This window comes from Arachis duranensis, chromosome 1 (genome assembly GCF_000817695.3).
Source record: "Arachis duranensis cultivar V14167 chromosome 1, aradu.V14167.gnm2.J7QH, whole genome shotgun sequence".
In the NCBI taxonomy this organism is placed as follows: Eukaryota; Viridiplantae; Streptophyta; class Magnoliopsida; order Fabales; family Fabaceae; genus Arachis; species Arachis duranensis.
The window spans coordinates 8,642,502-8,655,821 of NC_029772.3; the positions used below are offsets into that span (position 1 = coordinate 8,642,502).

At 30.9% G+C, this 13,320-nt stretch overlaps 1 protein-coding gene across 3 annotated transcripts in view; it reads right to left on the reverse strand.

Moving 5' to 3' along the window:
- Positions 1 to 9,896, reverse strand: part of LOC127745742 (protein MEI2-like 5) — a 71,888-nt gene extending 61,992 nt beyond the window's left edge. Inside the window, exons 1-13 of one of the 3 annotated variants that reach the window (XM_052259361.1) lie at positions 9,583 to 9,895; positions 8,320 to 8,374; positions 7,952 to 8,095; positions 7,388 to 7,854; positions 6,667 to 6,825; positions 6,466 to 6,582; positions 6,207 to 6,358; positions 4,838 to 4,929; positions 3,803 to 4,727; positions 3,619 to 3,703; positions 3,468 to 3,536; positions 3,034 to 3,213; positions 2,295 to 2,841 (exon numbers count right to left, since the gene is read on the reverse strand). In XM_052259361.1, coding sequence (XP_052115321.1) covers positions 2,725 to 2,841; positions 3,034 to 3,213; positions 3,468 to 3,536; positions 3,619 to 3,703; positions 3,803 to 4,727; positions 4,838 to 4,929; positions 6,207 to 6,358; positions 6,466 to 6,582; positions 6,667 to 6,825; positions 7,388 to 7,854; positions 7,952 to 8,095; positions 8,320 to 8,365 — 2,553 coding nt within the window. In that variant the 5' untranslated portion in view covers positions 8,366 to 8,374; positions 9,583 to 9,895 and the 3' untranslated portion in view covers positions 2,295 to 2,724. Of the gene's footprint in view, positions 1 to 2,294; positions 2,842 to 3,033; positions 3,214 to 3,467; positions 3,537 to 3,618; positions 3,704 to 3,802; positions 4,728 to 4,837; positions 4,930 to 6,206; positions 6,359 to 6,465; positions 6,583 to 6,666; positions 6,826 to 7,387; positions 7,855 to 7,951; positions 8,096 to 8,319; positions 8,379 to 9,582 lie in introns of those variants that run through there. The other 2 variants (XM_052259360.1, XM_052259362.1) reach the window with 2 other exon arrangements.
- Between the last annotated feature and the right edge of the window lie 3,424 nt (positions 9,897 to 13,320).

The window sequence follows — 13,320 nt, forward strand, 5'->3', positions numbered from 1 at the left end:
ATTTATATACAGATTTTTAATATGCGCGCTGGAAAATAGTTTCTTAGTTAAATTCATTAATATAATTAAAATTGAAAGGCAACATAAATGCCCAAAGAAATTCACTAAGATAGTTCATACCTATGACAAGAATTGATGATTTTATATTACAGGAAGAGATACATACTCTGAATCAATAATTGTCAAATATGTAGGAGGATAACTATGGCATAAATATTCTAGAAGGATCGGAAGTTTGGCACAAGAATAATCTAATATGAATCAAGCTTGAGCAGCTTTATCTTCATTACTGTTGGCCACTGATCTATAAAACTAAAAAAGTAAATATATTATATACAGATAATCAGATATACCTAGTTTGAGAATTATTATTGGAAAAATGTTAAAACATCGTAAAAATTTATTATTTTTAATTATCAGTTAGTCATTAATTCAATTCTTCTAGTTTAATAATTTAATAATATATTTTATAGGAGTAATAACATACACCTACTTGCATACAGCGTATTCAATTCGATCCCATCCGATCGGATAGAGTTGTCAACTCGATTTATAGCAGATAGGGTAGGATGCGGGTTGGATTTTCGTGCGGGTCGGGTAGGGTGCAGGTTGAGCTTCAATCCTACCCGACCAACCCGCACTCTATATATTATATATTTATATAAAAATATGTTTCAAGTGGATATTGAACTAAAGACCTCTCACTAAATGTAAAAGATCCTTAACCTCTAAAAGAATATCATTAATTGATAATTTAATATTTTTTTATATAAAAGTCAGTTCTATTTTAAATTATTATGAAATTATATAATAATTTTGCATCTTTTTTGTAACCCGCGTGTAGGGTCGGGTACCCACGGGTTGAGAACGGGTAAGGTTAGGGTTGGGATATTCTCAACCCGCAGATAGAGTAGGGTTGAGTTTATATAAAAATCTCAACCCGCGGATAGGATTAGGATTGACTTCAAACCCTACCATATCCTACCCATTGCCACCCCTAATATTTTATCTTAATAATTTAATAATATATTTTATTCTATATTTTTAAATATTAATAACTAATTGATAATTAAAAATAATAAATTTTGATTTAATAATAATAGAAAAAGGGCAAATGACAGTATTAAGCCAGTTTGTATCAGAATTTACGTGATTAAACCAAACGAAAAAATGAGACATAAATCAACCAAAAACATGTCTCTATGTAATTCGAATCAAACATATTCAAACTAAAATGCTTAGTAATTCGAATCAATCCTGTTCGAATTAGTGAGGAAATTTGCACTGTGAATAGTTTGAATCAACCATGTTCGAATTAGTGAAAAAGTTTGCCATGTGAATAGTTCGAATCACCCTCATTCAAACTATGCAAAGTGAAGTTCGAATCTATTTGATTCGATTTATGTGTATGTAATTTGAATTGAGCCCATTTGAATAATAATAATAATAATAATAATAATAATAATAATAATAATAATATGGTTTAAACATACTTTATTATATTACGTTAGATAAAAATTAAACTATTTAAATAAATAATTTGGTGTTTAGAAGTCAAGTATTAGAATAATTTTTTAAAAAATAGTTATCATATTATAAATTCATAATTATGTAAGTATGTGAAGCATTTATTTTTTAAATTAAATGACTTTCAATATTATTAAATTATCCTATTTTTAAATCGGTTAATTCATTTTATATTTATATATTGTAATTATTTATTTTATAACGAATACAACTAAAATTTTAATAACAATTATTAAATTAAACATTATTATAATGAATACTATAAAAATTTGTAATGTACTTGTTACTAACCTATCATATAATAAAAATTTTTAAACTTTATAAAATGCAATTTTTTTCATAGACTCGTATTATCAAACTAATTGAATTCAATTTAATATTGGCTCCATATAGATATAATGGTTGATGTATTAAAATAATTGCATGCATTAAATTTATGCTATGGAATTCACGTTCGGTTCAACTGATATTTATAATTTTTTTATACTTTTTGTAGTATATTTTTTTTATAATTTTTTATACTTTTAAGATTTAGAATTTAGTTTTTAGTATTTATAATTAGTGAAATATTTGCCAAAAATATTAAAAAAATTACTATATAATATAAAAAATATACTACAAAAAGTATAAAAAAATTATAAATATCAGAATTCCATAGCATAAATCTAAGGATAAACTCCAGAGAAAAATAAGAGGTTCTTTAAGGATATTCCAACATTTCAGTGTATCAAGTAACAATATTCTAGATGGCTGATCTAACATAAGAATAAGGCAAAGAAACTGGTTCACATATATACATTGCACAAGTTTTTTAGGTTTCATGACAACATTGACAAAGCTAATATGACAGTACCTCATTTTAATAATATACACATTAGTCAAATCTGCAAACTCTGGCATGCAAGCTGACAAAGAAATGCCATCTTATTCTCTTCCACTTCCAATGACAATTGATTTCTCTACACACAAGAAACTGTTCCTTGCTGCTTCCTCCATTGATGATTATTATGAAATATTGACATATTCAGAGTCCCCTGCAGCTGAAAGCAATGCTGCTTCCTCACCTTTGTACACCAACTTTTTTGTTCTTTTAAATCAATTAGCTTTGTACACCTTAACATTGCCCTATGCAGTTGTTAGCATTCCCAACCCCCATTTATTATTGTGGCTAGGAACATATAAATAGCTAGAAAACGGTTAATCTTTTTCTATTTTCTCGTCCCAATCCCCCTTTGGGCTCTCCAATAAATCACCCGAGTAAGACCCGTCTGGTTGACGAATACATATATTCAAATTGCTGGATAGAAAATTCTCCTGGATGGTAAGAGAGAAACAATCAGAAAAACACTTGAAAAAAGAAATAATTGATCAATATATAAATTAAACCATTTCCAATTCTAAAGTCTACTTTTCACAATCAAGTTTGCAAGACGTATGTATAAGATCAGGATGAATGTGTCCGGTCGGCTCGGCTCTCTTAACAACTCTATTGTCGTCAGAAGTTACCTGATCATTCGTCTCTTGGCCCTCCGAATGAAAGAGAATTGGCCGACACCGCTTATCCTCATTCATTAAGCTTGAATTCTGAAAATGTGTCACAAGTGCAGCCTTTCCTTGTATCCTTGCATACGCCAGTGAGGCAACTTTTTCGCTATTAAACTTCTCCCACTTCTTCCCATTAAATGCCTACATAGACTTTCATATTAATATTTCTCTAGACCATGACAAGTTAAAAATACTTGCAAATTAGGAGTACCAGTTAAAAAACTTTTAACCTTGTATTTATATTTTCATTGTTAAAAAGAAAAGAAATCAAATGTTTCATACAGGCATGTGTTAAACAATGCCCGCCACGTTAACAAATCCTTGCATCACAAACAATGCAGAAGAAAGTTAATTATTTAACAGACAAATAGAAGGTCATGGCATAGATTTTAAACCTCATAGAATGGAATGATGTGTGAAGGAGACACCATATTGATAAAGGCATAACCCACATTACACTTGTTCTGCAAGAAGAAATAGACAATAAGTCAACCTGGCCAAAAGACTCCATTATCGTTGATTAAAAAAATTATTGGATTCATATACCTTAAAATCAATTGGCAAGTAGAGAAAGTCATAAGCACCCCGGTGATTCTCATCAATTGCAGCAAGCAGCATCTTCGATGTGTACCTTAAACAATCACAATGAGCAAAACTCATTAATAACTGTTCGTATTAAATTGCTACAATAGAAAACACTTGACTAGGATACTTCTTTAATTGTTCTCACTTGTTAGGAATATTTTTAATCATTAAAGTCGTCCTTGTATCTTCACCACTGAGGATTTTATCAAGATCAAGTTGGTACAGCTTCTTTGAATCAATTGGGTTTCCACTATTCTCGGGTCGCCTACTTCGAGACAAGCCTTCAGTGTTAGTTGCTCCTGGTCCAGAATAAGAACTGCTTCCGAGAAGCAAAGAACCATGCCTAGGCAGTGACAGCACCCCGAAATTAGGTGAACCATTTTCAGCAGTATTTCCTGAAAGGCCAGCAGAACCACCTAAAGATGCATGACTGCTCCTGTTCATCATAAAACTCCTGTCACTGAGATTTAAATTCCCAAATCCAACTGGGCTCATTAAAGAAGCATCGGGTGATTCTGGGAAGTAGTTAAAATGCCTATCAAAATGAAGGCCAGATGGAGCAGATCCTATATGATGATGGGGCTGGGAACCAAGAAAAGAACTGCGATGACTTGAATATGGAAAACCCTGCCTTTGGCCACTAGAAGTAAATGGATGCCCCAAAGAAGACGAAGACCAACCAGATGTGGTTGAATGCTCAGTATAAAGAGTTGGGCTCCCCCAAAGAAATTGAGGGCCAGACAATGTTCCAATACTTGATGAGCTTGAACTTGATTCGCCAAAGGAAGATATAGGCCTAGGACTTGCATTCACTTTTTGCTCAGGGAAAGACATGGAATGCTGAAAAGCTGTTCCTTGCATTGATCCAGAGTTCACAAATATCTGATTTGCAGCCCTTCCAGGGTCCTTACCAATCGGCGCAATCTTGTTAGATGCATGTGGGGAAAGAATTGCAGCCAATCCAGAAAAATGGTTAGTATTGACAGGGCTGGCATGGCCCAAACCAGGCGACTTGCTAAATGAACCTAGTTGATTATGCTCAACTGGACTACCAAAATGTGCCCAGTTACCTAGCAAGACAATTGCACGAGATATTTTAGCTTGTAACTGAAGGTGCTTTTCTAAAACGATATAGCTACAATGGCATTTGATTAATAAGACTGCAGTAAGAGTTGTTTACCGGGAGGAGAATTGGCCACAGGTGAACCTACTTGATGTCTAAAAGTTCGAGCTTCATCTTGCTCCAACTCTTGACTCAGTTGTTGCATCAAGCTAGCAAGAAATGCATCATTATGTTAGTTTTTTATAATTGAGTAAAGTATCGTTTTTGTCCCCAACGTTTGGGGTAAGTCTCAAAGTTGTTCCTAACGTTTGAATCGTCCTATTTAAGTCCCTAACGTTTCAAAATTGATTCTATGTTGTCCTGCCGTTAGGAATCTGTTAACGGAATTGACGGCAGGACAAAATTGAGACGATTTTGAAACGTTATAGACTTAAATAGGACGAACACGTTGGGAACAAAAACGATACATAGAAATAAATTTTAATTTTATTCTTCAATAATATCAATTTTTTACGGTACATAGTTATTCAATTATTTTTTTTATCACATCTAAGTAAATTACACTTAATCACATTAATTTTATTCTAAAGAAATTTATTCTTTTACAATTTTACTCTTAAAAATGTTTACTCAGCATAAAATGTTTGTAGAATGACTAGTACATAAACTTGAGGGAAAAAAAATGATGCATATACAATAAAGTAATGTGATTCTAGTCATTTTACAAACATTTCATGATGAGAAAAAATCTTTAAGAGTAAAATTATAAAAAAAAAATAAATTTATTTAGAATCAAAGTAATGTGATTAAGTGCAATTTACTTAAATGTGATTCAAAAATAATTGAATAACTATGTACCGAAAAAGATTGATATTGATGAAGGATAAAATTAAAATCTATTTCTATGTATCGTTTTTGTCCCCAACGTTTTCGTCCTATTTAAGTCCCTAACGTTTTAAAATCGTCTCAATTTTGTCCCGCCGTCAATTTTGAAACGTTAGGGACTTAAATAGGACGATTCAAACGTTAGGGACAACTTTGAGACTTATCCCAAACATTGGGGACAAAAACGATACTTTACTCTTTATAATTTATAATATGTAAATAATAAAATTTCCATTCACAAAAGATATAACAAATTGCTAACGAGTTAAAGCCAGCTTATCTGAGGAGTTAATTTAAGAGTAGGGTTGATTATTTCAAACATATTATCACATTTTATTTTGTAGTCGGTTAATTATCCAAGTTTTTCTCCATGAAAACAACTTCAATTAACCAATCAAGCTGCTTGCAAGCAACTAGCTAACATCTCAAGGGATAAATAGTAATATAACGTAATATGCATGGGTCTACCACTTTTGTGCAATCTTTCAACCATATCATTACTTTTCTACCGTATACATGAGAATAAATGAAACGGTTAACGAACAAACTTATGTTGGAAAAAGAAGAAGTTCTGAACAGCGAAAGATAAATTACAACTTACTTTCTACGTGCTCCGCCAGGGCGACTGGGTTCAAGTTTTATGCGTTTCCCAGCAATATCCCTTCGATTTAATGCTTTAAGAGCTGCTTCTGCCGCTCTAACATCATAAAACTCAATAAATTTATGGTGCCTCTTATGCGGTGTTTCCCTAATCTGAAATTTCATCACAGAAAATTACTACCAGCACTGGACAAACTTTAGGTAAAGACCAAGTAAATGCACAAATGAACAGGTAAACATATAAGCAATTAAGCTTTTACCTCCTTGACCTCTCCATAAGCACCAAAGATTAATCGAAGGTCCTCATTTGACACTGAAGGATCCAAATTGAATGCTACAAGGGTTCCTTGATTAATATCTTTCTCTGAGGGGTTATCCTGAAATCAGCAGACGAAACACGTGTTACACAACTGTAATGTCAAGGATAATCATACCTTAAGATTTATGCTCTAAAATCAAACCTTGGGAATTGAAAAATGAATATCAAGTTTTCTTCGTCTCAAGGGCTTGTTTTGTAAGGCACGCATTGCAGTGCGAGCATCTCGAATGTCATAGTAAGATATCATCACAAAGCCTCTATGCTTGCATGCAGTGTACAAAGTTCTGATATCCCCATATTGCTATCAAATAAGAAAGAAAGAAAAAGAATTATCACAAAATAAAACAGAGAAATACAAGATCTTCTGACGTTGTATGTAAATAAAAAATTAATAGTTAAAACATAAACTATTTAAACTCTAATCAGAATTTTCTCATAACAATTCTAATAGGTACATGCTCAAAAGGTCACTAAAAACAAAGAAGTAAATCAAACCTCTCCAAATAAACCAACACCTCTCTGTTTCTAAGTCAGAAACTTCTGCTAATTTTACGTCCCCCAAAAAAAGAAAAAATATACTTCTAATCTGCCTCCCATTTTGCAGAAGTATAATTTTGGTAGGGGATGAAGGAAGCAGTTGAGGACAAAAATTAAAATGAGACAATTGGCTCATGTATTACTAAAGCAAAAGTATAATGATCAACACATTCTGTGTTAAAAAATAAACATTGAAGGATCGGCTTAATGCTCAACAACTCAATTAGTGATCTTAAGTCATAGATTGAGTATATATATGCAGCTAAAGAAGCAAGGGCTGAATTACATAAACAATTATACTGAAGCATTAGGTAAATGTACAATACCTCAAATAAGGTCCGTAATTCAGAGTCCTCAACATTACTATTGATGTTTCGAACAAATAATGTCCTTGATGGATGCTCTCCATAAGGATGCTCACCAGCCACCGTTCCCATACCATTTGGGATTGAATAATGACCAAAACCATTTGAAGCAACTCCATCTGAAACGCTTAGCTTTGACATGCCAACATTAAGACTCTCTTGGGGTTCAAAGTCCATTTCGAACCCCCCTCCACTGCCAAACAAATCATTGTCATCCAGATCCTCCACTTGGCTTGGCAACCTACTAAGGTCGAAATCGTCCATTATCCCAGCTAAAAGCTCCTCTTCATCAGGAAGTATGTTTCCAACTACATTGGCTTCAAAATCTTCAAAAGGATCATTTTCCTCATTCTCTTTGTCCACTTTATCTATCGTTAGCAAGTGATCATCAATAGGTTGGCCATAACGTTCAGAATCAGTCAAATTTACTGCATATCAACAACAAAATAGGACGAAGAAAAATGTTCTCAATAATTGCTCCAACTGTTCCAATTTATGATACCAAAAGCATAATCTCAAGCTTACACTTCTCATGTGGAAGAACAGGTAGTGAGCTGGAAAACAAGCTAACATCATTAGAAGCATGAAGTACATTACTCTTGTGCGGTATTCCCCAAGCATTGCTTTCCACCTTTTTCGGAACATTAAGTGAAGAAGTCTTAAATGAGCCTACAAAATCAGCAAGAAAACTTGTTTCATAATCATTCTCTACAGATGAGTGTATATATAACTATTGAGGGTCAATTTGGTACTGTAATTAGTTAATACGGAGGTAAAAAAACCCCATATATTAGATTCACAAATAACCTAACCAAAGAAGTCTTCACATCTATTTTTACCCCATATATCAAACTCACCCTAACTACAAAATACGAAATATGAAGAGGAAGTACCTGCAACACCATGGGAGGACAAAGAATCCCTGTATTGTGTCTCCATTTTCAGCTACTGCCTAGAAAACATAGTGAGATGAATGAAAAGTAGACGACTTCTTAATATCAATGTTTTGGTAAAAATTGCCATACAGAGATAAAAGTTGCCACAACCATGTAAGTGTGTACCATAATTTAGTCTTTCAAATACAGGAAGAGGTCTTTTCGTAGTTCTACTCTATCTTACATAATTTCGGTTTTCCTAAAGAGCCCCAAGGGAAAGGTAAGAAGCAATAATTTGGATACCATATAATATAATCACTATTATATCTACCAAGTTGAATTAACCAGCAATCATACTCAAGCATTCTGTTGGACAAAATAGTCCTACTTTGGAATGCATAACACAGAAGGAATAATTATTATTAGCCAAGCAAAGATTATTCCTTGGTTGGTTCGGTCACATATTACGAAAAAACAGAACACAATAGCAAGTCAATTGTAACACTTTCCTCCTACCCGTTAAAATATTCTTTCTATCCTTTAAGCTTTCAAACATTAGGTAAAAATTTTTGACTGACCAGAACAAAAAGCAACAGATTCTATATCTATTAGCACATATAGGAAGGTAACAAACACAGCATAAATCACAGAAAAGATGCTTTGAAAATTTAGCAGCCAAATTATTCCCAAATTGACAAAGGACCATACAATCAAATTAGTTCCAAAATCCAAACACAGTCTACCATCAACCTTAATCACAAGATCACCAGCATAGTAGTCATAAACGCATAACATTAAATACCAGTAAAGATAAACAAATAACAGATATTAAAAATAGAGAATATTCAGCAGATCATGCATTGCAAAACCAGGTTAAGACTACACCCTACAATCTACATAGTCAACTTATGGTCAAAAAAGAAAAATTGCAGTCAAAATTCTTCAACTTGACCCCAAAAAGATTTAAAATAATAATAAAAAAAACTACAGTTACTCTCAAATTATGCCCCCACCACCACTAAGCCCCAAACTATAGTAACACAGTTCGTCATCATCAGAATAAGCTTTTGCACCAAAGCTAACCGATCAAACACAAAAACAACTTCAAAAAGGGGAAGAAAAAAAAGGAGCAAAATTTGAGTCAACTATATACTTAAAAATCATAAAAACAGAGAAATTTTGTCATTTTACTATTCCTTAAAAAAAAAAAGAAAAAAGGTGAAGGTACATGAGAACTAAGGAAAAATTAAAAAAATAATAATAAAAGAAGAAAGAAAGTACCTTTTGTTGAAAAAGAAGAATAAAGAGAGAATATTGTTGTTGTGCTAGAAGGTTTTCTTGGATTAGGAATGTTATTAAGAGTGGTGCTTGTTGTTTGAATGAAGAAGAAAGAGTTCGTGTTGATCACGGAAGATTGAAGGGAAGAGAAGTGAAGTGAAGTGAAGAGAAAGAGTTTCCGTAGAAGCAGAGAAATTTCATCCTTATACTCTTCTACTTCCTCCTCTATCGCCGGGAAAGTAGAGAGCGAAGGAAATCAGCAGTGAGAGAAAATTTTCCCGGAAAATCAGTGAGAAAAAGGAACGAAAAAGAAAAGAAAAAGAGAAGAAAGAAAAAGGAAAAGGAAAAGAAATAAACAGAAAGGAAAATGATTGGAGGTAAGAAAAGACAAAATTAACAAAGTAAGCAGTTCTTAATATATTTAATGAGATAATTAATAAATAAAAATCTTTGTAAAATATAATATATTTTGGAATTCGGATAATTTTATAATTTTAAGAAACCAAATGGTGCCAAGCAAAAATGATTTTTTTTTCCACTGTAATTAAATTTGATGCATTTTTAGAATTTCAATTTCTGACCTTTTAATTAAGTTATTGGCCATCAAATTACACCTACATTATTATTTAATCTATATTATATTATTAATTTATTATTCACCATAAATCGCTAACAATAAAGTTATAGGGTGAATTGGAAGAGATTTTTGAAAAAAAAAATATAAAGGTTACTTACTTATATTAAACGACTACTTATTATTGATAATCACTACTCATTAATATTTTTTATTTACTTATTATTGATAATTACTACTCATTAATATTTTTTATTTTCTTCAGTGTTTTGTTTTTGTTTGAAAATTATATTGACTTTTGACAAATTCTAATACAGGAATGATACTCTTTTGTTTGGGTCCAATAAAATTTCAGTCTAATTTTAAATATTATAAATTCACTCGTAACATGTTCATATATAATATTTAAGGATTTTATCCGTATTGATTAGTATTATTTTTTTATTTTTCACATTATCTCCGAGTTCAACGATTAATCCTCGTATATTTATCAATTTTAGGTATCCTAATAGATTGGATAACTCCCAATCTTAAGTATACAATACATACTCACACACTTCTTATATACTTATCAATTTTTTTTCTCGATTGCAGTTGGTAGGACTCGAATCCAAGACCTTTGAGATAGAGAGGGGGCGGAATGCCGTGTGGGCTATAGCTTATCGGCTGTTTTTAATTTTTTTGCACTGCTTATTTTATAGTAACAATCAGATTGGATTAGTGATGGCCCAAATAATTATGTGCATTGCCTAAAATGAACAACAGAGAAGCCCATTTTAATATCAGTGCAAGGCCCAAAAAGAAGATGGGATGATAGACAAGTGTATATAGTCTTTTAATGACCCAAAAAAAAAAGTGTGTATAGTCTTCTGACCAAAAAAGTATAGACAAGTGTATAGTCTTGGACTTAAACAACGGGACCTTCATGCTTTTGGATACTGGCGGTATTATCTTTGCCTACCAGGTAAAAAAATTGTAACCAACTTAGATTGGTGAGTCTTTAGTTTACTCGTTTTAAATAAATGTTAAAAATTAAATTTTATTTTGTACATATAATAATTTATTAATAAACAATAAACATTTAAATTGAGTTTAAATTTGTGACGAATTAATTATTTACCTGTCAAGTTAAAGAAACACTTGAAAAAAATTGCAATAGGAAATTCAGTTTAGTAGTTTGCAACTTTTATTATACTCTATCTTCTTCACAATTCCATACATAATGTCATTGACATTAAATAATGAAAAAGGTGGATTCATAACTAGTTGTCACTTTAATAACAATCACATAATTATGTAATTTTCTTTTCCTTTTCCTACATTGAGGATAAAGTTGATTTGAAAGGGTAAGTACCAAATTATTCTATTAGGTTTAGGCTCATTAAATGATCATTTTGATTAGTTAGGCTTTCGTACTATTTATTTGTAATCTATGTGTGAATAATCAATTTATCACTCAAGATTTAACAATTTATGAATTCTAAAATTAGTTTTTAACCCTCACTTTTTAGAGAATTTAATATATCTATAGTTAATATATAATTTGAGATAAAATTATCATTTTAAAAAAAGTTGCTGATATTAGTAGCAAAATAATTGGTTGCTAGTCGAATTCTCTATGACATAACATCCATACCTATTTTTAATTAAAAAAAAATGTTATTCTTACTAATTAAGTATCTCAAAAAAGTTTAACAAGTTTTCCTTATTTTACTACTCTAATATATATACATATATTTCAAATTTATAAAAGAAGTGTTCTAAGTGAACTTTTTTTATTGAATTAGTGAAGGAATTGAACTCAACATCTTTATTTCCCCACAAGATAATTGTATACTATAGTTTACTAGTTAAATTCCTAATCATCTACCAATAATGTAAAAGAAGTGGGTACCATTTCACTTTTGAAAGTGTGATTCACTTTCCTTGATTGTCTCATATTATTGGCACATATATATGTTGGGGTTGGAACGTTATCATGTATTCTTGTGCAAGCATCGTAATTGTAAAGGTAGGTTAAAGTATACATATCATTATTATTATTATTATTATGGCAAATGGCCAATTATGAATTTATCAAACTAGTTATATTATGCACGTTATGGTATAGAAAAAAGGTAACATCATAAATAATAAAGTTATGTATATCCCGTGGATAATGAAACTTGTACTATGAGCTAGAAATTGCTAGATATATATATATGGAACCTAATTCATCCACTCATATTATCGAAAAATGGAGCATTTATTTTGTTGATGTGTTTTTTTTTTATTTATTATTCATTGAACTTATAGCAATGTGTGTATATGCACTAATAAAATATAAACCTTAAGGTGATATTGATTGGTATCATGATATATTATGGGCCCTTTATTTATTTGGATTAAACTAAAGAAAATTCAGATATATAGGATATTTTTTTTTAAATGACATATGAGCTTTGAATTTTTGGTATATCCGGCTATTGATTTTGTTGGAGAATATAATTAATTTAGCATGGCTACAAAGAATTACTAATTAAAATTTTAATGAATTTCAAATAAATCAAATTTAATTTCCTAACTTATTAGTTGCACCATTACTTTATAGCCGTAGCATGAAATTTTTTATTTTTTAAACACTTTTAAAATTAAATGAGTTTGGTGATTAGTAATTCTCAATCCTACTATATATACAACAATAGTTTGTCCTTCTTTTTCTTTAGGGGTATAGTATATTTTTTATCTCTGAAGTTTGATAAAAGTTTTAAAAATATCCCTAAATTTTATTTTATTTCAATTTTGTCCCAAAAGTTTTCGATTTGCATCAAATATACTTTCGACGGCTAAATTTTCAAAAAATTTAAGACTAATTCAATAATAATGCACGAAAATTGTGCTTGATTTGTTTGTTTTGAGAGTTATTCTTATGAAATTGTTGTTGAATTGATCTTAAATTTTTTAAAAAATTAGCCGCCAGAAATATATTTGATGCAAATCGAAAACTTTTGAGATAAAATTAAAATAAAATAAAACTTATGAATATTTTTAAAATTCTTATCAAACTTTAGAAACAAAAAAATATAATTTATCCTTTCCTTTAGTTAGGATTTGGTATCCTTTTTGTTCCCCTTCCATAGTTCAATGTATATAGCTTTAGATATTAGGATCTATATATGAATTTGCAA